Consider the following 27,462-nt stretch of genomic DNA (forward strand, 5'->3'; position numbering starts at 1 on the left):
CTATAATGATTATTCATCTTTTGTAAGTTGGATTGATAATTTTTCTATGTATCTTTATCTCCCATTTCAGTTTATTTTCTTTAGGTTTTAACAAACTGCAAGGAAAACGCAGATTAAATGCCAGAGGTGGCTGAACAGAAAAATATTATGCAGTCAGTCTTAGGAAGAAGGCACCTTTATAACCTCTATTTTGGAAAGACTTTTCCTGTACTGTTCACCTGTGAATGTGTTGTAGCTTGGGTTTAGTTTATTTTACTGAACATAATCATCCTCCAAGACACCTGCATTTTCAAGTGTCTCCTCCTTGTCTGTGTACAACACATTGTGTCCCATTTGTTTCCACCAGCTCTAACCAAGCTGCCATTAGTCATGTGCAATGAACACAAGGTGGGGAGGGCAGGGAGGTGGAGAGGGGAAGATGGTGCAAATTCTCAAGGCAAAACCAAAATGCTTTGCTCAGTGGGATTTCCCTTTAAACCAGGTCCCGATTACAAGGAGCTGGATGTTCACCTTCGGAGAATGGAGTCTGGCTTTGGCTTCAGGATCCTTGGAGGAGATGAGCCTGGACAGCCTGTGAGTAATTTTTTCATGACTTTCCATGTTAGAACTCTAAAATCCATGTAAAGTTCAGAAATATATTACTATATAGCTGAACCCAAATGAACATCATGTTAAGGTTATAAGTGAAAGGGCTTTTTTGTTTATCCATGGAAAGACAGGGTTCTCAGGCTGTCGACACCTGAAAGATGTCACAGCCAATGAAGCTAGAATCACCAGGAATTCACCAGTTTGAAACAGCGCATCACTCAACCCTTCACAGTGGTGTGGCCCAGCATCTTTTCATCCTGACTTTCCAAGACTGTTTTAACTTTAAGCAGTAGATCTTACAAATCAAATTATATAAAGCTATGCATAACTGTGTACAGTGTAGGCAAGCTATATATACACATAAGTTTCAAAGGTACCATTCACAATGCAGTGTATTTCAAGAAACACGGGAGGCTCCACCAGGGAGCAATAGTGCATGTTCCAGGTTGGATGACAACATCATGTGGTGCATCCAACATAACAATGGTAGCTGTATACCTAACAGAAAGGAGACATCCCAATGCTAAAATTGATATTTACTGCAAAGCCAATACAGATTCATTACAGATGAAAAATTAAAATAAAATAAAATAAAATGAAATAAAATAAAATAAAATAAAATAAAATATTTTTTTAAAAGAAATGTGTATTTTGGTTAAAAAGTGAAATATATGTATATAAATACAAAAATTAGGGGAGGGAAGGGAGAGTTAATACTCCTTCAGAATAACTTTGATGATGTTACTGTGTTTTTTTAGGGAGAAGTAATGCCAAATTGATACTGATAACATCTTATTCTCTCAAACTTATATGTTCTGAGTCCTGTGTTGCTGCAGTGAACTACTTCCAAGGAAATATAAAACTAGTTGATAGATGTATATATTCTGTATTCAGATTCATACAGAATAATACAGTTGTTATTCAAGCATTAACATTAACCAATACATGGTTCTGAGAAACAACGAAGTTTCTCTATGTTAAAATTGTCAACATCTGTCGAAGTACTGATAAATTTTAATAGCTTGCTGATGCCTCCTGTAATAAGTAACAAACACACTGTGTTCTAAAAAAAAAGATATTTCACAAGTGCAGATTGAAACACAGAGACCTTATGTGAGACTAAATATTTTGGAATGGATTTGCAAAGCTAAGTAAGGTGCAGCAGTACAGAAGGACTTCAGTATCAAAACACTTTCATCATCTACACTTGCGGCGTCTGAATTCCCTCTGGCATCTTGCTTCTGCCATGGATCTTGTCCCACTGCAAGGCCACTGAGCTGCCATCCTCACACTCTCCAACTAAGCATTTTTCCTGTCTTCTCTGGATGACCCAGTCAACATGCATTCCCAAAGCTTGCCTACTCAATGAAGCCAAAAAGGAAATCTATTAGGAGTTAGAGGAAATGGTCCGTTTTATCCTGCAAAGAACTGACGCCAATGGAAGATTTGGAAATCTCTCTCTACCTGTTTTAGACTGTAGCATCTAGTGGCACTTCCCACCTCCCAGGAAAGTGCCCCTGGCTACAAGGATGCTCAGTAGTCTGTGAAAGAGTCTCTCTTGGTCTCTCCTTCAGTGCTTTTTTCATTACAAATGGATAATTAGGTAGCATCTGGGAGTGAGGGTTTGGCTCTGCAGTTCGGAGGTTTATAACATTCTCAAGGGGAAAAGTGCAGCTCAGATGCCTCATCTAGAGGATGATTATTTATATAGAATGGAATTATTTCAACCTAAAGGAGGGAGAGAAAACTGCATTAGAATATCTAATACTCTGATGGTTAAGAATATTTGCTTGAGTTGCAAGAGACCTGAATCTATGTCTCTGCTCAAAAACACAGTAGAGTAGGAATTTGGAAACAAGTACTTTGCCTCCCAGTCATATGCATTATGCACTGAACTTTTATAGAGGAAGCAGCTCTTTCTAGTGTTTTTTTTTTCAGCAAAGGACTGACCTGGCTTTACTGTCTAGAGTCAAAAAAAGACTCATAACTGGATACCATGTGGAGAGATAAGCACCTTGCTGTTTTTGAAGAGCAGGACTGAATGCTGCCTTCTGTGAACCACCTCCTAAGATGCTTCACTGTCCTACTGAACAATTGCTCTCAGCCTGCACTTAGCCTTAAGGTCACTACCCTTATTTCAGGTCTTGCAAATACAAAAGTATTTCTCCCCCAGATGTATCAGTCTAACAGTATTTAGGTCTCCCCACAGACCATGTCTCAAAGCCCCCGGGAATGAAGGAGAACCTAGCTTAAGGTTGAGGAGCCTACAAGGCAAAAAGGTGCCTTAGCATTAGATAGTGCAGTGCTGACCTTCTCAGCTCTCACTCCCTCTTTGTTGCCCATCTGCTTGATTCTCTGCTCACTTTCATCCCTAGTAAAGAAGACAGACGTACTCTACTTTAAAAAAATAAATAAATAAAAATAAAAGTGAAATAATATATATATAAAAAAAACTAGTTTGTATTCAAAATACAAGAGCTTTTACCTCTGTTTTCTCTCCTCCACTGCTTCCCAGCTCCCCCATGGACAGCCCACCCACAGACTCCTATTCCTTTCACCTCCAGAAAAGGAGAGGCAGTTTCTGCCTGTCCTCCAAACCCCTGCATTTCCTATGAAACAAGAACTGAGACACTTTGAAATGTTTGTTTCAGCTCTCCTGCTGTGCAGTCAGGTAACACAGAACAAAAAGAAGCTTTCGCTGGCTTTTGTCTTTGTGGTTTGGTTCCTAAAAAGGAGTATAGATTCTTCAGTGTAAGGCAATAAGTTTCTCAAAGAAGCAGAATCCACATAAAGTTTTTCAAAACAATTATACTGACACTATAGAGAGACTGTAACATAGTTCCTTCTAGTTATATCAGCTACCTGGACCTTACAAGGAGAAAGTGATGTTGGAGTAATCTATTTTCCATATTTCTAGGCATAAAGTTGCTTTTCCAAAGGAGTGACTCACATTTATCAAGGTATTTCAAATTGCTGTCCCAAGATGGGGAAGTATTATCTCGATTCTTTTTATGTTCAATGCCAAGAAGCAGACATTTCTAAGACATAACAGAGATCCATTGAGCAAAGAGTTAGGATAATGCCGACCATACAGTAGGAGCTCCTATTTTTAGCAGTGATCAAAGAAAGAGTTCGGATATTAGCTTGGATTTAGACAACGCAGACATTTAAAATTAGGTGAGATGAATTACACCTCTTACATCTATTTCTTAAATTTTACTGTCCCTGTGAAGCTACTGTGTTATAATGAAACCAAAACACAAATTCAAATACTTAGCAAGAGTCACAAATAAATTAAATATCAAAACAGAGATTAACAAGGATGAGTTAATAAAATCCAGACTTTGGTTTCAGATTACGCTCTGTCACAGTCTTCCTAGATTGTGCCGGTTTTGTTCAAGAGTCAATTCCGTCAGTGAGATGAGTAACACAATCACATTCCACTGTGGACATTGGAAAGATCAGCAATAATTACTTAATTTGTCAAAACTAGAAGGAGTTTTTGCACTTTGCAGTAGATACTGATGATCTACCTTGCCGTGAGCAGCCTTTGTGTTTCTTTAAAGTTTAAAGATGCACAAATTGTTCAATACTTTGGCAGCCTAGAATCAATTATAAAGAAACTGCAAATGCCCAAAGGAGAAAGTTAGCCCCTACAATCGCACAAGCTAAAGAAGGCTACCACACATCTCTTTCCAAGACAACTAGAAAAAATCTTACTTATATGAGATGCAAAAATATAAAGGTTTTGAGGATACTTTCTGGAGATCTAGCTAAACTTGGCTTTGGATAGCTCTTTTACTCTCCAGTGAAGGAGCATAAATACATATTTCATAGCTGAATTTTGTACAAAGAATTTTCCAAAGCTTTGAGGGATATTCTTTCAATGTTTGAAGAGCAGAATGGAGAATCTGAAAAACATCTCTGGGAACTCAGTCTGGTACTGCTTAACAGGAACCCAGAAACACCAGGAAGCAGGAAAATGTTGCATCTTGCTCTCTCTTTGCTACATTTTCTAAGCAAAAGTGAGCCAAAGGGAGGAGAGAAAATGGGGAAAATTCTACAGGCTCCTTGTGGGGAGTTTCATTTAAACACTCTGCTGGGGGGCTTCCAACTCTGCAGCTGAGACCACAAAAAAACAAGACCACCTGCATGGCTACAACATCTAGCCTTTCAGTTCTTCATGAAAAGCAGTATGTGATGGCTTTTATCTTTTATTATTTAAAACGGATTGTCACACAGCGTGTCATATCCATCATTCTGTGCTCACGCTAACACTGAACGGGAGAAAAGAAAATTTGGAACACGCTCTGTGAATGCTTTAATATTCTTTCAAAGAAAGCAGGTTTTGTTTGAATCAATCTTGACTGTTCTACCAGTTATTCCACGGGGAAAATATATATGTCTTCTTCTAATAAATTATGTGAATTTATGTGCATAGAAAGTGAAGAAAGTCATTAAAAGGTTCTGAACAGATTTTTACTAGTTTATATATCCCATACAAATTACATTTAAATGTCGATTTGGGAAAACAACATCTGCACAGAGTAAGCTGACATTTTTCCACTTTTTCCATTTTGCTAATCAGTTACTACCTGTACAATTATTCATTATGAGTAATAACATTTGATATAGCACCCTTTTTTCCCCACTAAAGAGTCACAAAGCAAACTTTATGTACAGGGGTCATTTCCACCACTGACCTCAAGTGTATCATTCCAGGTGCTTACATTGTGCACCAGTGAGTAGTCTATGACTAATTAATTTTAAGTCAAGAGTACCTTTACATGGAATTAGTCTGTATAGATTTTCTGCAAAATGTAGGGTATCTAAAGTCATTGCCCCTTACAGATAAATTGTCTTGATTTGAATATAACAGGTAGATAATCCTTAGATTGGGATTTTACCTTCTCACCAAAGATAAGAGAATATCTTCAATCACACCCACAGAGCAGGAACACGGCTTTCAGATGCACACAGATCTCTTCACTTGCTCTGAGTCATGAACTAAATTTCGACAGAAAGGGAAAATCACTACAGCATTCATGGGGAAAAATGGGAGGCTACATATGTCTGTGCACTCAGTATATGTATGTCAGGGTTTTGTTCCTTTGCCACCCTAGATCCTCATAGGAGCAGTAATTGCGATGGGCTCAGCAGACAGAGACGGCCGTCTCCATCCTGGTGATGAACTGGTGTATGTAGATGGGATTCCAGTAGCCGGCAAAACCCACCGATACGTGATTGACCTTATGCATAACGCTGCCCGAAATGGGCAGGTGAACCTTACTGTGAGGAGAAAGGTGCTACCCACAGGTGAGTGAAGAAGACTGGGAAGAACAGAGCTCAGTGCTGTCAGCACAAACAGGTGCTGACAAACTGAATGTGTTTTTTTTTGTAATTTGAAGAAAAATAATTGTAAATATGTTTACCTCATTTATGTGATACAAGTGCTACAGCTGAGTGTTGCTTCCCTCAGAAGTGGGTATCACATTGGCAGCCCTGGTGTGGTGACCATGAATGCCCTGGGTTTGTTCCATGCTGTCCTGCTCTGTGCTGTCTCCTCTCGTCTCCTTCTGGGACAAAATGTTTGCATTTGGTTAAAACTGTTAAAGCTGACTGTGTGAAAAAACATTTGGAGAAATTCTCAAAGCCTGTTAACTGTTTAGGGCAAGGATTCATTTCACTCTTGTATGTGTTAAAAGCCCATTTCTGGTCTCACTGATGTCATTTGGAGATTCACACACACACACACTGCAAGGCCAGCTGGATGAAAACTTTCTGTACGGCAGAAAAGGCTGCTAGGAACAGGGCCAGTTCCTCCTTTCATGCAGATATGTTCAGAATATAAACCTAAAATAATATGAAGGATCTAAAGTAAATAACACCTTTAGACTAGCCTGGTGCAATTACTGGAAAACACACATAGTTGGAAAAATGCGTGGCAGCATCTATTAAAGTTTTAATGGGAGAAGCTGCTGCTGTTCCCTTGAAACTTCTTCATACACAAGGAAAGAGGCGTTATTAACAAGTTTTTTAGATTGGTGTGGTTAGTGCACTTCGCTGAGACACCAGAAATGAGCAAATCCCTGTTTCCAGCCTGTCCTCTCGTCAGCCTCCCTGTGCCTTAGATCCACTGTCGCTGCCTGAGCTGCTCCCCTTCGCTCTCCTGCCAAAAAGCCACCCCACAGCCATCCCCGTGTCCTCAGTGCTCCCCTCCCCATTGCAGCCCCTCCCATTCCGCTCCCGCCGGACTGACTTTCTTCTGTTACTGACTCCAGAGCCCTCCAGCCAGAAAGGGCCCCCTCCACCCGGCGCGACGCCCCCTCGCAGCTCCCCCAGCGCTAGGAAAATGGCCAATAACCAAGGTAATATGCCGAGCGTTTCGAGTTAGGGCCTTGCTTGGCTCTGCCGGCAGTAGGCACAATTAGTAACAGTGAGGGGCAGCACCGAAGGGATGTCAGCCCTCACTGCTGCTTGTTACATGTTAAGTACGAGGGTCTATGAGACACACGGGTCCCCTGGCACACAAAATCGAGCAAGCTGGTAAAACACCTGGAGTTATTCTTAGGCCCTGAGAGTGCCACGCTGGGGAGTATCGTGTGTAACTCATTAATGTTTAAGCATTTCTGGAGCTGAACAGGATTTTAATTTTGTGTCTTACAACACGAGCTTTGTGGGAGAATTTTAAAATGAGTGATGTGGGGCATAACTGCAAAATGCTGTACTAGCACATCAAGCCCGATCAATTCAGCATGAATGTGAGCAGCAGAGGGAAACAAGGCTGCCCTCATCCTCCTGGCAGCTGGTATCCGTGTTTCACCCAGCCCTGGCCTGGGACCACTGCTCTGCAGACACTCACCCCAGCCTGGGACTGATAGCCACCACTAGCAAGCTCTGAAAAACAATTTGGTTAGGAAAATGTGGTATTCAGCACAACGAGGATTAAAATGCCATTTCTCCACAGGCAGAAGCAAAATGTAATTTTTGTGATGAATATCTATCGCAAAACTGACAATCAAATAGCTGTTTAAACTTTTTCTCCTTTATCTTTCTTCTACTATACTTAACGGCATTCAGTTGCATTCATTTATGGTCAAGCCAGCTCTTGGTCATTCTGCAGGGTAAGATAATTTCCTTTCTGTTGCAGCCATACTGGCACAAAGGGTATCCAGCTTTCTGAAACATGACAGCCAGAAAATGAGATCTCTCTTGTCACTGACTATGGCATTTAGTTGCAGATTTGGTTCAATAACTCGTGGAGATTTTCAATTCTAACACAGGAGTATAATAATTGTTTGTTTTTCTTCCTCTTTATTCTCTCTAATCACTTTATTTCATAGTTGCACAAGGACTCCTAAAGGACACACCTGACTGAGAAAGCAACAGCCTGGACTTGGATGTTGTTTATTTTATTAACATATACACACTGAAGGTCTAATTTGCAAGCTTCCTTCCTAGGATGCATGTGTGCATGCGTAAGCTCTTCACATGTTCAGCAAAGCCACTCGCATCATTGTGAAGAGAAAATTTGCTTACATTTATCTTAGAGTTCTGTATTAAAAATGTCAATAATGATTTGTGTAAACTTAGATCTGCAAGGAATATTATTTTTTTTTCCATCTGGAAGTGTAACTTTACTGTTTCCAATTGCCCAAATGGTTGTACTAAAAAAGTGCTTATTCCCACAAGATTTAAGTTGCTCCCTATTTTTGCTACTATAAGGCAGCAGTAAAGTGTGGATGGCCCCCATTGTCGCTTCTGCCCTTTCCAACTTGTCACATAAGAGCATCTTCAAAACCTTTAAATGAGTACTGCTACTGTGATGGAACCCATAGAAAAACTCTTTGTGATTACTTTTCCTTGTATAACTGCTCTGTTCCATAAATGTCTTTTGAGCATGCTAATCAATTTGTAAGAAAGACATTATGCAGCTAATGCTAATTACTCTATGTTAGCTGCCTGCTTAAATTCTTTTAATCCAAACACAAATAATTTTATATTGGATTAGGCGGTCACATTTTCCTTTTGATGACAGATCAACCAGCAGACAAGGGAATAGTGCTTGGTAACATTTTTGCAATCCAGATAGTCACTGTTTCTTAGTTTCCTTTCCGTTAGACAGCTTAGCACTGAGTGTTCATGCTTGCTTTATCTGATTGCCCTTGAAAGCTTTGCGTAACTGTGTAGATTCCTGTCTCTCTGCATCTATTACAGCTCCTAGCTTAATACTTGCGGTAGTCTGGGCCATAGACAGTCAAATGTATTCATGTTGCGTTAGCAAATGTACTGTAAGTCAGAGATCCACTGAGGAAGCCAGTCTGTAATATTGGTATGACTTATATTTTAGGAGAACCATGCCCAGAGAATGGCAGAAGTCCAGGCTCGGTGTCCACGCACCACAGTTCTCCAAGAAGTGACTACGCAACTTATGCTAACAGCAATCACGCTGTCTCTAGCAGCAATGCTACACCCCCCGAGGGCTTTACTTCTCACAGCTTGCAAACCAGTGACGTCGTGATCCACCGCAAGGAGAATGAAGGTTTTGGCTTTGTAATCATCAGCTCCCTGAACAGGCCTGAGTCTGGGTCCACAATAAGTAAGTAAATCATGTTTTTCAGCTTTTATTTTTCCAAGTTTGCCCCAAGTAAAAAAAAAAAAAAAAAGTAATTTAAACCTGACAACTGCTAATTAATCACTGCACTGATTAAAGCTGAAGGGGCTCTCAAGGTTGCTTCCAGGGGCACTGTTTGTCTGCTGTGTCAATACAAACCCAAAGGCTATCCAGCCTCTAAGGCACTGTTTCACCCATGCACAACAGAATTCACCTACAAAGTAGGTTTTCTCTGTTCCTGTATACCAGTATACCAAAGAGACACTGGAGAGGTAACCACCAGAGATATGTGAATAAATCATTCACTCACATGCAATTGAATTACTTTTTTTTTTTTTTTTTTTTTTTTGTCAAGGTGAAGTTCAAGAAATTGAAATAAAAGCTGAGATCACAGCAAACCCCACGACTGCACCTGTCCAGTTAGGGACACTGCAGAATCAACTGGACAACAGGGAAGCTGGTCAGACGGAGGTGCAGGAAGGCTGATTTCTTTAACTGGCTGGATGGTAGATAGTATTAAAGTTACCACTGAGTACAGGGCATGATGAATACAGAGGTAGAATCAGATATCAAGGATTATAGCTCACTTTTATGTCTGCTGGGGCTCTACTTCTTTGCTTTGATATCTGCATCTGGCACCATTTGAGATGCCCAGGTACATCCAGGGAAAGGGCAGGCAGATGTGACAGAGGACCTGCAGTCCTATCTAGTGCCACCTACAGGTACAGGGGCACCCTTGAGTGTTTTAAATGGCACTGGAAAACCTATAATTTAACCGAGTGGAGCCCCTTGGGAGTGGGAGGCATAAAAAGCTTTGAAAAGATACACATCTCCTACCAAATCCATCTGAAACTGTGAGTACTAGCCACTTCTGAAAAATCAAGACAAGTGAGAACATTTGTCATTTTGCATATTACAGCCTAATGCAATCCTTTCTTGCATTTAAAATATGTTTTGAAGAAACTGTTCTTTAGCCCAAAACAGTTTCCTGAGGAAATAAAATAACAATTTCTACTTTCAGGGCCACATTTTGCTCTTATGCATTCATAAGAGAAAAGCAAAAAAGAGAGTACTGGAAAGCCATATCTCACAAGAGCAAACGATCTCAGAAAACTTTTCAATACTTCATGACCATGCAGATATTTAGAGTTCTTTTCGTATTACCTCAGCTGAATTTCAAAATTCTGATTGCCAGAATTAATATTGCAACAAAGCCATGGATAATTTGCCACTTGAAACTCTAAGTTTTCACTTTCTTGAATATAATAGCCAATTGGAAGTTCTCTGCAAAAGATCAGATGGAAAAAATAAATCATAGAGAACATTGAAATACAAACATTAATCAGTTAAGCTAGCCATGATTTTTTTGAGAAAATTATATCACAGGATTTGAGGCTGGGGAAGATGAAGAGGGAAAGAGCAGAGGAAGACAATATGCCCAAACAACCGAAAGTTCTGTTACCGGGGTGCTCTGCAGGATGTAACAGACACAGGTTCAAGATCCTGCTTTCCTCCCACCCACCAAAATATTCTTTTCTTTCCCACTACTACATAGGTAGTCACTGTTGAACCTTAGCTGAGAACCTCCAATAGTAACTGAAAATGGCAGTCTGCTGTGGAAGTGACAAGCAGATTTATTCAAATAATAACTGCACTGAATTTCAGTGATCCCAAGAACCACCCAAATCCTAAGTTTAAAACAACAGCAGTGAACTAAAAAAGGACATTTGCTGTAAACAATGACAGAATAGAGAAGAAAATACCATTTCTGTGTGAATTCTGTTCCAAAAATATAAGAGAAAAAATAATCTGTCAGCAGGAATAAAAATAGGCTAAAAGTCATCGGCCTTTTGAATGTTAAGGGAGGTTCATTTTTCTTCCCTAATATTTATTTGGGTTAAGTAATTTGTGATGTAATAACAAAAGCACAGCCGGTAGATTGAGGGGAAATGATTATCCCCCTTTACACAACACTCATTAGATTCCATCTAGATCATGGCATCCAAGTTTCAAGCCCTTTGGTACTAGATAACATAAACGAGCAAGTTCAGCAGCAGCTACTGAGACTTCCTGAGGTCCTTCCAGCTGGAATTAATGTAAAATCCTTTGATTAAAATGCACAGTCAGCTGTAGAAAGCATACTAACAGCAGGTAAGTATCAACTGGGCATAGGATGTATAATATCAAAAACATAACTTACATCAATATCAGAATATGGATCTGCATGGCACCATGTCAAGTATCTTGGTAGTCACTTGCTTCTTGTAACATTAGTGTATTAGTCTGGTGAAATGTTGTGCCGTAGTTCCAGTGTTTCTGGTTTCAGAGGCACTTGTTGACAGCTTACGTATCCCCATGTGTGCTGTGTAGATATACCCTAAACATACACAGTTAACATGACATTAACATAACATAAACATTAATATAGAAATTGCAAAGCAACTCTGAAAGAATCAAAATGGACAAAAAAGGTCAGAAAAGGGAATATCTTGTAGTGCAAGATACTGATAGGCACAGCATAGCCTGAAAAGTCATCTCACTGGGAACATCTTCAGGGCAAAGAGAAGAAGCATTCATTTGATTTAAGAATGTTTATTTTGATATCTTTATTCCTTTCTCTACTTTTCTTGTCAAAGTAAAAGACTTGAGGTCTTGGAAGTGCTAAGTATCAGCTTTGCTTTTACTCAAGAAGGTAATTAATCATACACTGAAAGTATTTTCCTCATTCTCACACACTTTTATAATCAACTAATTGCAACAGCTCTTGCTCAGTACAGAAGTGTGAACCTTGTGTCACTACGAGCTTGAGCTGCAAGCACTGGTGCAGCCAGTCCGAGCTCCTACGAGCATCAGACCCACAGGCTTGCAGGTTTGCTGCCTTGCAGTTGGCCCAGAGCTCAAGAGGATACACAAAAGCTCAGCCTCTGGGTGTCTGCCTGGTGTGTTATAATCAGGATGTCATTCTTCCTCCGAGACCTACAGTCTTGGTCATCTTTACTCTTGACAAGCTTTGCAAGGGGTTCGAGTTGTCACTGTTGATTTACAGGCTTGCCTTTGCTTTGCAGAAATTTTCAAAATACTAAAAGCATATTTTTACCCTTGATGCAGATAACTAATAAGGACGTTATTAGGTAATGGATTATTTTCTCATATTTTGTGATAGGCAGCACTGTAGCTGTCATTTTAATAAATTATAATTACATAGCTGGGAGCCAGCCTTTACATCTGGACACAATTTTGACTCACTGGTACTTGCTTCAGCATCCAATTCTTGTGGCTCTTTTCTCTTCCTTTGTTCTATAGTGACAGAAATTTCATATCCCCTTTGTCAGAGCATTACTTGGCATGTTCTTTAGTTCGGCACAGGGGATTATCTTGCACCAAACTAGAATTCTGATGTGGGGCAGATCAGGAGTGGAGAACGAGTGACAAGGATTGAATGAAGAGATTTCACAGGGCAAAGCAAGGGCATAGACAAGGTCATCCATGCTTTAAAATTATATCAGCAAAAGAAGATGAAGTGTATAAATAAAGAACTGTGTTTGAGTGGTACATCTAGGAGCAAGTCACCTTGCCTAGTGCAGAGCCCCAAGGATCTTAGAGCCATAAGAGATTAAAAACCAGAAATTCACCTGGCCAGGCTCCTGGCCTGTTCCTAATGAAAGGATTAACTTCCACTGCCCCTAAAACAGTTTATCACACTTTCCCCTAGACCCTGTCCCAAGATTAAAGGGTGCCTTGTCTCCCATTCCTTCACCAGATGGGCCACCTAAATTTGACCTTACTCCTTGCTTTCTATTGCTAGGCAGGCTACACATAGTTTATCAAAATTTTGTCAGCTCCAGTGGTATTCCTGTAAAGAATTCAGTGTCACATGCCCAGCTGAATGCCTAGAAGCTATAAACTCCAGTTTTTCACTTTCAGTTTGGCATGGATCCCAATGGCTGTAGCCTCAGGGCTCTGTGGAAGTCTTCACAGGCTCTGTGGCTGGGCTGGAGGCCTCAGTGGCTACACTGAACAAACTGGCCTATCACTGAAGTCCCACTCCGAGGAATACTTTTATGCTTCTCCCAGTAAAAATATCCCCAACTCGTGTGGTCCTGAAAGGCAGGGGTCCCCAATATCCTGCCACAAGCATCGTGGGAGACTATGGAGGTGCAGCTATGTCTAAGGTGGCATTGTCTAACATGACAGTATTGTCGTATTGCAGCTAAAATTATGGAAACTCAATTAATTAATATACATGTTGAATTACATTTAGAATAATACTTAATAGTGTGTGTCCTCTGTGGTAAAACTACATGTTTGTGGAGCTTTCTAGGGTATCACGGTAAGTTCACTATCTGCATCCCACAAAAAGCACTTGGAGCTGGAAATTGCCAAAAGATCTCCCATTGAATTTGTCCTTGAGCTTTATGGAATACACTTGTCCCTACCAATTTCACATCATCCTACTGCTTTTACTTTGTTTGGGATGCAGGTCCTTGTAGAGAGAGAACTTGTGATCCACTGTAAATCTCGGAACACCCTAATTTCTGTAGAAAAGAAGCATGTGCTCTAAACTAATGTTGTTAACTGAAAACTGCCAGTGAAATGGGAAAATTGGCAATATCCGAATGGATCTTACCATAACAGGTGTTGGCATTTAGCACAATTATAAATTGAATATATATATATACACATATATTATATATATACACATATATATTATATATATTATATAAAAATTAAATTAAATTAAAATTAATCAATAATAAATAATCAAAAATAAAATAAAAATAATAAATAAACATTAAAAAAGGCAGATGGCTGTGCATACTTTTTGGATGGATGGATACATGGATTTAAAAAAAAAAAAGCCTAATGAAATAAGTTTCTCTCATTTCTCAAAACATTGAGTTTTAACTAAAAAGCTTAAATCCAAGATAAGCTCCTGTTGACTGCAGAAAACAGAGTTCTGAAATAAGTCCCATTCAGCTCCAGAGTTTCTTTGAACTCCTTGCAGTTTAGTGATAAAAAACAGTTTACTGATCAGTGATAACTGTGTGATCTGAGACAGTTATTTGTGCTGCAATTTAACCCATGCTTCTTCCTGAGTAAGAAAGTGCCTGGGGACACAATTTTCAGTGATCAACCTGCACATTCTAAAGAAAACAGCTTTGGAAATTAGGATATCCATCTACTCCGGCTTGGAGCTCTTTGGAACAGAGCAGTGAAAAAACAACTGCAACATGAGTCTTCTGTGGAACATGGTTGTGACTTGGGGGCAAAGGATCTGGTTTCTCATTTCTACTTGGCTTTGATATTCAGGCTTGAGCTGTCCTTCTGTCTCTTCAGCTTCAAAAAGACACATTCTAATGTTGGTTTGGTCTTTGGTTGGTTTTTGCTTTGGTTTTGTGGTGTGTTTTTTTTTGTTTGTTTGTTTGTTTGTTTTGTTTTGACTGATATTATAATTTGGAGCTGAAAGACATTGTTTCATGAGTCAGTTTTTCAAATCAATATATACAATTTAGGACATGAAAGCGTGGCACAAAACTGTACCAGGGGAGGTCCAGTCTGGATATTAGGAAAAAAATGTTTACTGTGAGGGTGGTCAAACACTGGAACAGACTTCCTAGTGAGGCGGTTGATGCCCCATGCCTGTCATTGTTCAAGAGGCATTTGGATAATGTCCTCAATGACATGCTTTAACTTGTGGCTAGCTCTGAAGTGGTCAGGCAGTGGGACTTTGGAGGTCCCTTCCAACTGAACTATTCTAATTCATAATAATAAAATAACCTTAAGAGATAAAAGAGGTCTTTTTTATATCACTGAAAGCACATTGCTGCAGACTGGAGGCATGAATTACTCAATTGGCTATCTGATAGTTTTGGAGAATAAGGTATGGAGGATCTTAGCCACACCAGCTCTCTCTCTAGGTGAATCTTGTCCTCCAGTTTATTCATAAATAGGTTATTCAGACCTAGTGGGGCTGCTCATGTGTTTTCAAAGATGAAACAGTGCAAGCTTTATTAGCAGAAACCTAGGGAATCAAGGTAATCAAGGTTTTGCTAATGATTTTACGGAGCCAGGGCTCCATTGATGACAAGCCTGAATTATGTATCTAATTTCCATCAATTTTTTTTTGCTGCCTAATTTTTATTAGGTCTTCAGATTTCTAAGTTATGTGCACTCTTTCACACCTAGCTTCTTTTGCCTGTAACAAAACCATGCTATGTAAGTAAATATGTTCCATATCAGCACACAATGGGATGTTTCAGTTCATAGGTTCATTCAAGTTATAAACAAAAGGGAGTATAGTCATTTGCCAGTAGGCAGCATGCCACAGGTGTTTTGTTTTTGTTTTTCTCCAAATGAGTATGACATACCAAAAATCATAAATTTCAGGAACATATTTTATCTTGATTCTAAGATTAGCTTTGACAGAAACTCTACTGTATACAAGTTTCCCACATTTCAGATTCTTCAGGAGCAATGAAACTACTAATGTTTACATTTAATATATTCTTCCAATTAAAACTTGATATGCTGGAGCCTGCTGGTTGAATGAAAACTCTTGCACCTTTTGAGAGTTGAGGACATAATAAATATTCATGTGATCAGCTGTATAACATTGAAAAGGACAGCTGGCTCAGGAAGGTTCACTTGCTTGGTTTACTATCTATATCTGCTAACATTAAAAAAGATCACAAGAATTTATCTGCCAGAGGGTTTAATAGGTAAAGTACAGGTTTGATTTTTTCCCCCCTTAACTGATCATTTTTGATGTTTTGTTACTACATAGTGCAAAAACAGGAAAGTTACTCTTTTCTAAATACAGTCTCAACAGTTACAACTAAAATAACAGAATAAAGAAAATTCTAGATGCCAAACAGAAAAGCATTACTTCATGTTAACATCTTGTTAGAACCAACTATTTCTAGGTTATATGTCTCACAAGTGAGGAGAAATCATTTTTATTTCAAAAAAATAAAAAAATAAAAAGCAACTGGCTGACAGAAATACACAGTGTTAGAAGCAGTATTTGTATTCAGCAGCTGCTCTGGCTTCGTGTAGAGGTGACCCAAGCATATGGACCCTCAGGTGTAAAGCCACAGAATTCACTCTTTCTTTTCTAAGATGTAAAGGTGTGGAAAGGACATTAATTTGGATCAGTGAAAGTGGGCAATTTTATAAAATAAAAATATTAACGTACATACAAATCAGCTAGTTAATGAAAGCAGACCTTACCCACTTCCTAAATGCAAAGATTTTTTTAAAAATCATTTTGTATCTTCATTATTTAATTTAATCTCTCTTTTGATTATGAGCTTAGAGCTGATCATTGCACAATTAACCACCTTCTGGGAAAGCATCAGCTGCTAGGTGCAAACATTGGGTCAGACTACATTCCTGACAAAAGTGCTTTAAACATCTGAGGGAGATTCAGGGAGTGAGCTTGATGGCTTCAAAAATCTTAGAAGTTTAGGCGCTCTCAAGATTCCAGCCTCCCTGAAGTGACAATTTTTTATAAAACATACTGCAGAAAAAATTAGATCCCATCACGAGATCCATTGTTAGGAACTACTCCTGCAGTACTGCTGTTCTCTACTAGGTTCTTTGCATCTAGGATTATGGCCTTGGAAGAATTATTTTTTCTTAAGTTAGATATTCATATGCATCATTCAAAAGTATCACATTTTGGATCACTTGATGGTATTAGGAAAAAAAAATCTATATACCTAGTTTGAAGATCTGAATGTTTTATATACATATAAATAGTAGCTGATTAATTTCGCATATTTTCAACAATAAAAGTCTGTATAAATCACTGTTTACCACAATATTTTCCCTTGGAGTCTCATTCACTGTGTAGTCTGAGAGAACTAAGAAATTAATTGTCCTACGAAGGGCCATCTTATCTTCTGTGCTCTCTCTTAGCTTGAATAATAGGATTCTTGAAAAAAAAAAAACACAAATCCAAATGTATATGTATATATAATAATCCAAATGTATCCAGTATAGCCTGCCCATCCTAAATGCTGCTCAGGTACACCTGTTTTGAAATAAATGGATCAAATTCTCTGCAGAGTCTAATCCAGGTACATGCTGCCATTGTTCAAATTGTATACGCTTGGAGAACAGCTTGTGGTGAAATCTGAAAAAAGGTCTGAATAAATTTGTGAGATATTTTAAAGCCCACTGGAATCATTCATCACCAGTCAAGTGATGGGGGACTTCCGTTGAAAGGTTACATTATTTATTGCTCTGCTCAGATAAAAATAAACCACTGAAGATGCAATATAAGAGGAGATCTGCTGTGTTAATAAAGCCCTAATAAAATGCCAAACTTGGGAAGAGGCTTCCCAGGAACCAATGTGCAATGCTGCAAGGGACCAAAGGGCCGCACAGCTCCACGCTGTCCTCAGCTTTCCCAACCACAGGTTTTGGATTTAATCGACAGTAGAGCTAGCTCCTATGCATTTGTCTAATCCCCTTTAATCTATCCATGCTCCTGGCCATCCAGGAGATTGTTCCAAGTTCTCTTGTCCAAGTTCATTGACGATACAGTCCAAGTTCATTGAACAGAGTCTTATTTCTGCATCTGACTACCACGCTGTCTTTCTCTCAATTTTTGCCTCTTCCGTGCTATGTTTTTGAGATGAGGATACTGGATCTATCAGCAATAGGTGCTGATATCTACTTTAGGTGCGCAATATAGGTGCAATATCTAGTTTAGGTGCTCAATAATAAACAAGCAATACTTTGTTTCATTTGCTATTCTTTTCCTAACTCTTAAAATTCTATTTACTGTTCTATTGAGTTTATGTTTTTAGAGAAGTAGACACACTTCTTACAAGATCTCCTAGGTAGTAATAATTAATTTAGGACTCATCCCTGCTTAAGTTTAGCCAGGGTTATTTTTTCTCCATGTACATCATTTTACATCTCTAACCATGAGATCCTGTCTGTCACTTCACTCAGCCCACTCGGTACTGCCACTTTTACAGCATTTCCATGCCAGTTTTAGATGTAACCATTCTGAATGATAAAAAATCTCCACTGTGGAAATTCACAGTTCTTTTCTACCTTTGTTCCTTAGCTTTTACCTTATTAATCCCCTGTGAGTAGATCTATCTTATCCCTTCACAGTAAGTATTCCATCTCCAAAGACTCTTAAATATTAAGCTTTCTAACATAATAATATTCATATTTTCATAAACAACCAGCACATCAGATAACCTTTGAATCCCATTAGAAGCACACATGCCTGTAAATAAATTCTTAAATAAGGGCTCCCCTTCCAAGGCAGCAGGGAGCGTGCTGGCCAGGGTAACGTAGCTTCAGAGGAGACCCAGGCAGAGCTCTGCCAGAGAGAGCAATCAGCAATGAGACGATCCCTGGGATGTTAATGTGAGGGAAGGATTTAGAAAGCAAACTTTTCATATTATCTAGAAACACACAGAAACCAGCTTCTGCTGAATTTCTGTGGGTTTCAATAGTAATTCACCACATTTGTCCATGAAACCATGATATAACTTTCCAGTGGACTCCTTGCCAAACTCTTACAGAGTTGTTGGCTCCTTCAGCAAAAGCTTTCTACACCCTACAGCAGCAAAACCATGTGGCAACACATTGAACCCATATAGCCTCAAACGAGGAGCATTAAATCCTCAAAAAACAAAGTGCGGTAGAAAAGGTGCTTGACAGCTTTATTCTGAAAGCCACCTACTGTTGATCCTTTCATAGCGCTGCAGGACAAAATGCACTGACACTAAAACATTTATTTACCTTCATCAGTCAGACTAAGGCTGTTAGACTTAGGAGGAAGACAAAGGGGGAAAAATCCTCCTCTTTCCTCCATTTCAATTTCTCAGGATTTGGAGCTGAATCGGAGTCTCATGGCTCTTCCACCTCTAGCTCTGATTTTAGCAGACATCACAAAAATGGACATCTGCTCTGTTCACTCATCAGGTGCAAGACGACCAACAAAAAATGTGCTGGGGGATTAACAGGATTTCCTGCTCTCCCTTCCCTCACTACTGAAGTTGTGTCCCTTAAAGAACTTAAGTTACTTAGGCTAACAGAAATGTCTTCTTTAGGGTTTGCAATGGCAAGCATGGGAATTTTAGCTATAGCATCTCAGCCACAATGCTTCCCCTTCTTTCTTCATACTAAATTACTTGCTCTTTCATATAAAGCAGCCTCATTTTCTGATCTCTACTGATGTGTTGTACAGACACAGAAATTTCAGACAGATCTTATTTTACATACCAGCAACAGCCACGGTTTAGTCTTAGCTGACATGATTTGATGTCGTGCTTTAAGAACTGATTTTGTGAAGGGCTCTGTGCAAATGTGAACTGTTTCACTGTCAAGTTACTCTTTTACTTATTTGGGGAATCTAATCTGATATGTGTGTGTGGCAGTTATAGGTCTGCATCAAAAGCAAAATAAAATCAAATTTTGTACAAAGTTGGTCTAGTCATATTTAGTATATTTTAATGTATGGAATGGCTTCAGGCACTGCGACATAAACTGGGTGCTTATTCCTAAGCAACAAGACATTTCTGAAGTAAACTAGCTATGTATATATTACTAAAGGCATAATTAAATTTATAGTCTTACCTGAACTACAAGATTAAAGAAGCATGCAATTTATGGTTTGCATTTCAGAGCACTAATATTTTTAGTTCTCAGAAAATTTATTTTTAACACTGTAAACAACGCTTTCATCCATATTAGAAGCAAAAGTCACTTTGAGGTGTGCATACTGTGACTTTGCATGAGATGTGCAATCTGTGTTTGTCACCATCACCTTCAGGAAACATTTATCAGGGAACTGAGAAATTTGTTTTGTGGTGATTCTTCAGTGAGTATTCTGAACACATCCCTTGTTAGTGTTTTGCTTGATAATAGCATAGATAGCCTAGATATTTCCAGGAAATGTATGATTTATCTCTTGTTTCACTTTTTTTAAGTTCTCCTTAGATGTTAGAATTTTTAAGGATATATTATTTTAAAGGGAAAAAAATGCACTGCTCTAACATCAGTTAGAGGTGGACAGTGAGGCTGAGCTTCTTTGAGCTAAATTTGCCAAGACTGAAGTGTGGAATTATTACACTCTATGACACTATTATGATATTAATAGAATAAATGGTCAAACTGAATTGTGGTAAGCATATTTATGACTAGTAGAAGGAAAGAAAATAGCATTTTCTTTGGGGAGTCTTGATGGAGAGATAAGAATTGTCAGCTATAGCATATCTACTAAGTTAAAAATGATTGGATAATAGGGGAAAAAAACTAGAAGAAGTATTTAGAGTAAAATTTAGAAAATTCAGTGGGAAATATGGGAAAAGATGGGATATGAGAACAGATGGAGCACACTGGAAAATGGAGAACCACAAAGAGCAAAGAAGTAAACTAGATCTGTAAAGTTTTGAGAATGTGTGTGTGTGTTTATTTGATGTAGTAAATGTGTCTATACACTCATAATTAACTGCAAATTCATGCTGGCATGTATCTAATTAGAAAACTGCACATCTCAATAAATCTTCTGTATGATTTCTATTTATCAATTAACATATTTGTGCGGAGGAGGAGAACAATTTAGTGAACCCTGGGCACTTTCGGTAATAAAATCTGTTTGTATATAAAATAAATCATGTCTGTAGTGTCTCTACTGCAATATACAAATAAAGGGATTCTGTAAATTCAGAGGTGGGAGACAACTTATGACTATTACTTATTTTGCAAGTTTATCCCCTTCACTGTTCTAATGCCTTATTTTTCTCCTGAACTGTTTATTATCTTGTCACATACCAGGTTTGTAAACTAGCTGAACCATAAAACTGGTTTGGGGCTTTGTATGTATACGCCATGTATATATGCACATCTAAATTCTGATTTTTTAGCAAAATCTGTTCTGCGTTAATGCAAATAACATTGCATAAGAACAACTGTTTTATGCACAAAGTGTCTTTTAGATAGAATTTTCTTCTAAATGAACCCATTTTCTTCTGTTTATGAACATCATCACTCACTGCTGCGTAAGCTAACTGAATGTTATTCCTTGTCTAGCTGTACCCCATAAAATAGGGAGGATAATTGATGGAAGTCCTGCAGATCGCTGCGCAAAACTTAAAGTTGGAGACCGGATCTTAGCTGTGAACGGCCAGTCTATTATTAACATGCCTCATGCAGATATTGTGAAGCTAATTAAAGACGCAGGTCTCAGTGTAACACTTCGCATCATTCCTCAGGAGGGTAAGTCAATAGCCCTTAAAAACAGGAAGAAAATTTTAAGTAGCCTCCAATTAACTTGAGTTATGTCACTGCTTGAAAGAACATCTTTTGTTTCACATTTTCAGCTGTAACATACAGTACACCAAAATTACAGCCTTAGAACCAGCTGGAATACTATCTGAATTCTTGAAAGGGTTTCTTGCTATGAAAAAGGTATTTAAAGCAAACTTTGAGAAACAGAAAGAGCAGAGTGCTGGAGAGTCAATTTTCATGTCCTTTGGAAGAATTGCCTTCTACATGGAAAAACACCCTAACAGAGAGCCAGGTTTTGAGTTCATCCCCTTGTACCCTGTTATAAACCCAACTTTTATGTAAGCAACGTGACTGACAAAGAACCACAATGGCTGTCACCAGGCATACTCACGTACCAGCTACCTGTGACAAAACGATGTGAAGGAAGAGTTCAGATTTGGTAGTTTCCTCTATATGTGCTAGGATAAGTGCACAAGGCAGGAAAGAGATGAACCCTAAATTATTTCATCAGTAAGGTGAGGATAAGGGGACAGACTCGTTAGTCTGGTCATTACTGCAGAGCTTATCAGTGGAGATCCTTTGATGTCAGCTTCATGGGTTTTGAGGTTGGTTTCAGGGCTTTTTTTAGCTCAGTGACCTGCTGTACCATTATATGAATTGTGCTGTATTAATAAGACAATGGCTTTACATCTCGGCAACAAATACCATCAGAGCTAGGAATGTCACATACAGCAAGTAATGTAATTACTTAATGATCCATGCTGGAGTTACGTCACCCTCACTTTTTACTGTTGCATCCAGCAATGGGACAAGGAAATAGCCTGACACTGGCCACGGATTGCCACTGAAGGCACGTATCTACTTTTTTAATGAATTAAGTAAAGGGATGAACATATAAACACACACAGGCTCAGAATTCATCCCGAAGAGCTGCAAAGACAGTGGCATATGATCACTGGAGTTCAGTTTTGCAAGCAGCTACAAACAAGAGTTTTGCTGCATGTTGTCCATGCAGTTTATTTAGGCCTCCCTTGTACACAGAACTATGCATATTAACAAATTGCTAATATTTCTATGTTAGAAATGGGGGGCTGAAACTATAAGGGAAGCAGAGGTACATCTGGCATGCCATGCTACAAGACACTCTCGGGTGCTGGTGGTGAGGAACAGTTTGTGTCCGAGGCATGGCTTCCCCATGTGTCTGTATGACACTGGACGCCTCATTTGCCTTCCGCTATTAGCTTCCCAGTTTATAAAATTAGGAGAAAAATCTATTACCTCTGTAACGTACTTTCAGGTGAAAAATACCATATAAATGCAAAGCAGCTTTAGAAGCAGTTTATGATCTGACTTGTTCATCCATACTTATGAGAGTAATGTAGAAATGAGGGACAATATTCCCAATCTCTGCCTCTGAAACTCTACAATACAGAAGAGGCTCACAGATGCAAAATGGGCAATTAAAGCCTTAAGCATAGTAATTACACAGACAAGTATTGCTTATGCCTGCATGAGGCATATTTTAAGTGCGAGTGTACAAGCTTTTTTGACAATTAAGCCTAAATTGAAAAGATTTTTAATAAAGTAACCAAAATTTTTAGAACAATTATGAGCATAAATTAAAGAAGCAGAGAGCTATTAGAAACACACAGTCACAGGGGACAAACTCACTCACTAAAAATAAAAAAATAAAATAATTCAAAATTTCAAACTGGATTCAAATGCCAAACTAGGCAAGAGCAGGATCATGCATACCTGTTGCTTTTTGGGGTACTAAGCCATGCACATGTCCTTTCTAGCCACGTTGTACCATGCCATGCTGGCCTCACTCATTCTGTTGCAAGCAGAAACAAAAAAGTACAACGTGTACCTTTACTGTTGATAATCCATATATGATTACTTGTGCAGTACTCTGTCCTCTTACAATGGGAATCTCTCTCATTTATGCTTATTAACAGGCAGATGCTGAGCAATGCTGTGTCAGTGTGTTGGGAGAAATACATTTGATATAAGCTCAGTGCCAAATGTGTTTTCCCTGGTGCAGGGGAAAACCTGAAGGCAGCGTGGCATCCCCTGTTTGTAAAGGCCATGAGGCCACATTTCCTAGCCCAGCCTCTCTGTTGTTTTGCATTTTATATTGTCTGGAAAAAATGTTGCTGGTTTTCTGCAGTGGCCCTATGTGAAGCCATGGTTGTTTGGCACCAATGCAGTGAATACGTCAGCTTAGCTGGTTAGTCAGAATTTATTGAGACTGGTTTTACTGCTCACAGTCCCCAAAGATGTTAAATTATAGGGAACCCTTGTTGAGCTCAAACAGCAGGAGCTAACACAAGTGCACCAGTGGTTCAGCTTTTGTGTCAAGTCTGTCATCCCATAATAGCACTGAAAGCACTAAAATTATTCATTCTCTCAAAACAAAAAGTTTTCAAATATCAGTATTTCTAGGCTTTCACAGAAACCATGTCACATGGAAGCTGTTTGCCCTCTTCAATTGGGTTTTAAATAATGAAGATGTCAACCGCAGTGGCAGAGTTGGCCAAGATTTCAGATCGCAAAGAATATCAAGAGAAGCCCATTAGCCTCAGATGTCTTAAAATCTAATTATAACCCAAGAGAGCAAAAGCGACAAAACATACATTTCCAAGGGTGGAGGGTGACCGACGACGATCATTGTCTACCTTTGCCCATTATTAAATGCCTCCCCGTGACAGCTCTTTAATCTCCAGTTTCCCATTACGCAGAGCTGAACAGCCCGGCCTCGGCCCCCAGCTCAGAGAAGCAGAGCCCCCTGGCGCAGCAGCACAGCCCCCTGGCCCAGCAGCAGCAGCAGCAGCAGCAGAGCCCCCTGGCCCAGCAGCAGCAGCAGCAGCAGAGCCCCCTGGCCCAGCAGCAGAGCCCCATCACCCAGCACAGCCCCGTGGCGCAGCCCGCGCCCCCGCAGCCCCTGCAGCTGCAGGGACACGAGAACAGGTAAGAATATGGCTCTGCCGAGAGCCTGCTGCTCCGCAGAGCCCACACAGCCTGGTGGGCCCTGACACCCAGCGCTGCTGGGGTTGCGCTCGCTGGCGGTGAATTGTGAGTGTCGCGCATCAAATGCAGTATGGGTAGCAGGGCGAGGGAGGTGATTCTGCCCCTCTACTCTGCTCTTGTGAGACCCCACCTGGAGATCCCACTCTGGGGCTCCCAGCACACGAAGGACATGGACGTATTGGAACGAGTCCAGAGGGCCATGACGATGATCAGAGGGCTGGAGCACCTCTCCTGTGAAGACAGGCTGGGGGAGTTGGGGTTGTTCAGCCTGGAGAAGAGAAGGTTCTGGGGAGACCTTACAGCAGCCTTCCAGTACCTAAAGAGGGCCTGCAGGAAAGCTGGGGAGGGACTCATTGTTGGGGGTGTAGTGACAGGACAAAGGAAGAATGGCTTTAAACTAAAAAAGGGCAGACTTAGATTAGGTATTTGGAAGAAATTCTTCACTCAGAGGGTGGTGAGGCACTGGCACTAGTTGCCCAGAGAAGCTGTGGCTGCCCCATCCCTGGAGGCGTTCAAGGCCAGGCTGGATGGGGCTTTGGGAAACCTGGTCTGGTGGGAGGAGTCCCTGCCCGTGGCAGGGGGTTGGAACTGGGTGGTCTTTAAGGTCCCTTCCAACACAAACCATCCTATGATGATTCTATGGTTCTATGATTCTTATGACTGACATTATTCTGAACAAGGACCTGTCCAGACTTCAAGGGTCCACTGGGATTGTATTTTTGCCAGGCAACTAAATACAGAAGTATTCTTTGCTAATAATATCATCAGCACTTACAAAACATAGGTCTATCAACATGTGATCATGAGGTGGCCTTTTTTTCATTATCTTACATGTCATTTTCTTTTGCTGGTCACAGTTTTCCAGTCCTGAAGATATTTTTATAACAGGTTTTATCTAGGGTGTATCATTTCCCAGCCAATTTCTTGTGTAATTTATGTATATTCATTGACAAAGTTTATCTGTGATGGAAATGAAGTAGCAGGGGGATAGAAACTTGGTGACCAGCTGTATTAACAGCTGTATATATAAAAAGCACACTCAGGCTGTGAAGTGATACAACTTTCTGTGATCTCCAATCAACACTTCTTAGTCTTTAAATTAATTTTTGGCATGTGAAATGAGGCTGATTACACAGACTGTCTATATGCTAGTCTCGAGCAACTAACATACCTCATCAAGACCCTTGTCCCCAAACAGTAGGTGCTGGTAACAATTTTAACTTTTTGCTTCTTGAGGTACTTGAGTTCAGTTTTGAGTTAGGCATTGTGCCCTCTGGTTCTCCTTGTTTAACAGATGTAGCATTTTCACTTGCCCAGAAGGACTTTCTCTCAATTAGTCACACTTGGCAAATTTCTTTCCATTATATTTCATTGAATGCTTCTCTAAAAATGATCACCCCCTAGAAGACATACGCTTCTAACAAAATGCAGGGTAAAGCTCTCGCAAAAGTCTCCCTGTACGATTGTAAGTCAATATTAAATGTCTGTTGAATTGGGAATTTTCAGAGGGGACCTGTAAACCTTAGTAATTAAAGTTCCAAGAAGAACTTTTGCAATATTTCAGTTGAAAAGTGTAAGTTATAATTGATCATGTCTCTGTTTACTTATTCCGAAACAATTACAATCCCTACAACTGTAAATAAAACATCATCTTCTGAGAAACAGCTGTGGTAGTATATTGGGAACCTGCCTAATGACAGCTCTTATTCCAGATGAAGGTCCATTATTGCTAGTTCATATACTGTCACTTTACACCAGATTTTATAAACCAGACTACAGCTGGTTTATATAGCCCTGTACAATGCTTCTGTATCAAAATTAAAATACTAAAAGATGGACTCTTAGGAATAGTAATCAGTATTTTTCTTTCACTTTTAATGAGGCTGAGTTATCACAGGAAGACTGCTTGTCCATCTTCTTTTTACTCATGATCATGAAATAGATCATGAAACTGAGTAGAGAAAATAAGAAGAATCTATGTATATATGCAGGTCTTATTATAGTTGCCACATACAGGCAAAGACCATGTGGCAGCAGTCTATTTCCATCTTCTCAGAAAAGTCAAAGGGAAATAGTTGTGGTATTCTCATGTGTGGTTGGACACCGAGCTAGTTCAAGCTGGTGTGTAGGAGGACCTGTCAGAATGGTCCTGTAACTGCACTAAATAATGAAGTTTTGAAACGTATCTAAAAGCATTTTGAAATGTTTAGATTATTTAGATTATCTTTTCAGAGATAAATTAACATGAGCAAAAACAATGCACTCATTCATTCAAACTGCCATTTATTTTAATGAATAAGTGCTTTTCAAAATCCCTTTCACAGTTGATGTGTCCGCGTATTGCATGTGTACATATACATATATAGTCATTTGGTTAACTACTGTGCTATAAAAGCCCCATTTACTTTGAAATGTCATTTTCCTTTATTCAGTTAACAATGAAAGCAATAGTTTATTTGTTATTAATTCCTCATTAAGCAGATTTGCTTTCCTTTCACCCTGTGTTACTTCCGTGCATGAATACTGATATGGCCTGCAGGCTTGTAGCCAGGCACTATTATTGGGAGCATGTAGTAAGAATACACACTATATTAACTTGTCTTATATCAAAGAATACCCTCCATTAAAAACATAACAGCTAGTAGAAAGAATGCATCCATTTTTAACCTTTAGAAGCTCACAATAATAATCATTTACATCAATGAAACAGAGGGGCTATGAATGTCTGCACTGATGTTTTATTTACTCTATAGAAATCTTAATTCTGTAGAAAGCACTTGATAAACTCAGTGGACTGTTTTGGAGTGAGTATTGTGGGGTGTTTTAAGTGCAGTTTCATTTTCCAGGTAGGCAGGATAAGTGGGAATCAGGATGCTTTTCTTGTTCTTGTCCCTCTGAGCCTAATCCTGATCTCACTGATAGCAGTTCGAAAATTGCACGGTGTGACCTGAGGGAAAACTGCTTACAAT

At 39.4% G+C, this 27,462-nt stretch overlaps 1 protein-coding gene across 3 annotated transcripts in view; it reads left to right on the forward strand.

Moving 5' to 3' along the window:
• The window catches only part of MAGI2 (membrane associated guanylate kinase, WW and PDZ domain containing 2), a 776,112-nt gene that overhangs the window by 704,045 nt on the left and 44,605 nt on the right, over positions 1-27,462 (forward strand). For 2 of the 3 annotated variants that reach the window (XM_050708167.1, XM_050708168.1), the window contains 6 exons: positions 482-573; positions 5,712-5,904; positions 6,870-6,956; positions 8,939-9,187; positions 21,266-21,451; positions 24,205-24,433. In XM_050708167.1, the coding sequence (XP_050564124.1) occupies positions 482-573; positions 5,712-5,904; positions 6,870-6,956; positions 8,939-9,187; positions 21,266-21,451; positions 24,205-24,433 (1,036 nt within the window). The remainder of the gene's footprint in view (positions 1-481; positions 574-5,711; positions 5,905-6,869; positions 6,957-8,938; positions 9,188-21,265; positions 21,452-24,204; positions 24,434-27,462) is intronic. The other variant, XM_035549439.2, reaches the window with a different exon arrangement.

Source organism: Cygnus atratus, chromosome 1 (genome assembly GCF_013377495.2).
Source record: "Cygnus atratus isolate AKBS03 ecotype Queensland, Australia chromosome 1, CAtr_DNAZoo_HiC_assembly, whole genome shotgun sequence".
Taxonomy (NCBI): Eukaryota; Metazoa; Chordata; class Aves; order Anseriformes; family Anatidae; genus Cygnus; species Cygnus atratus.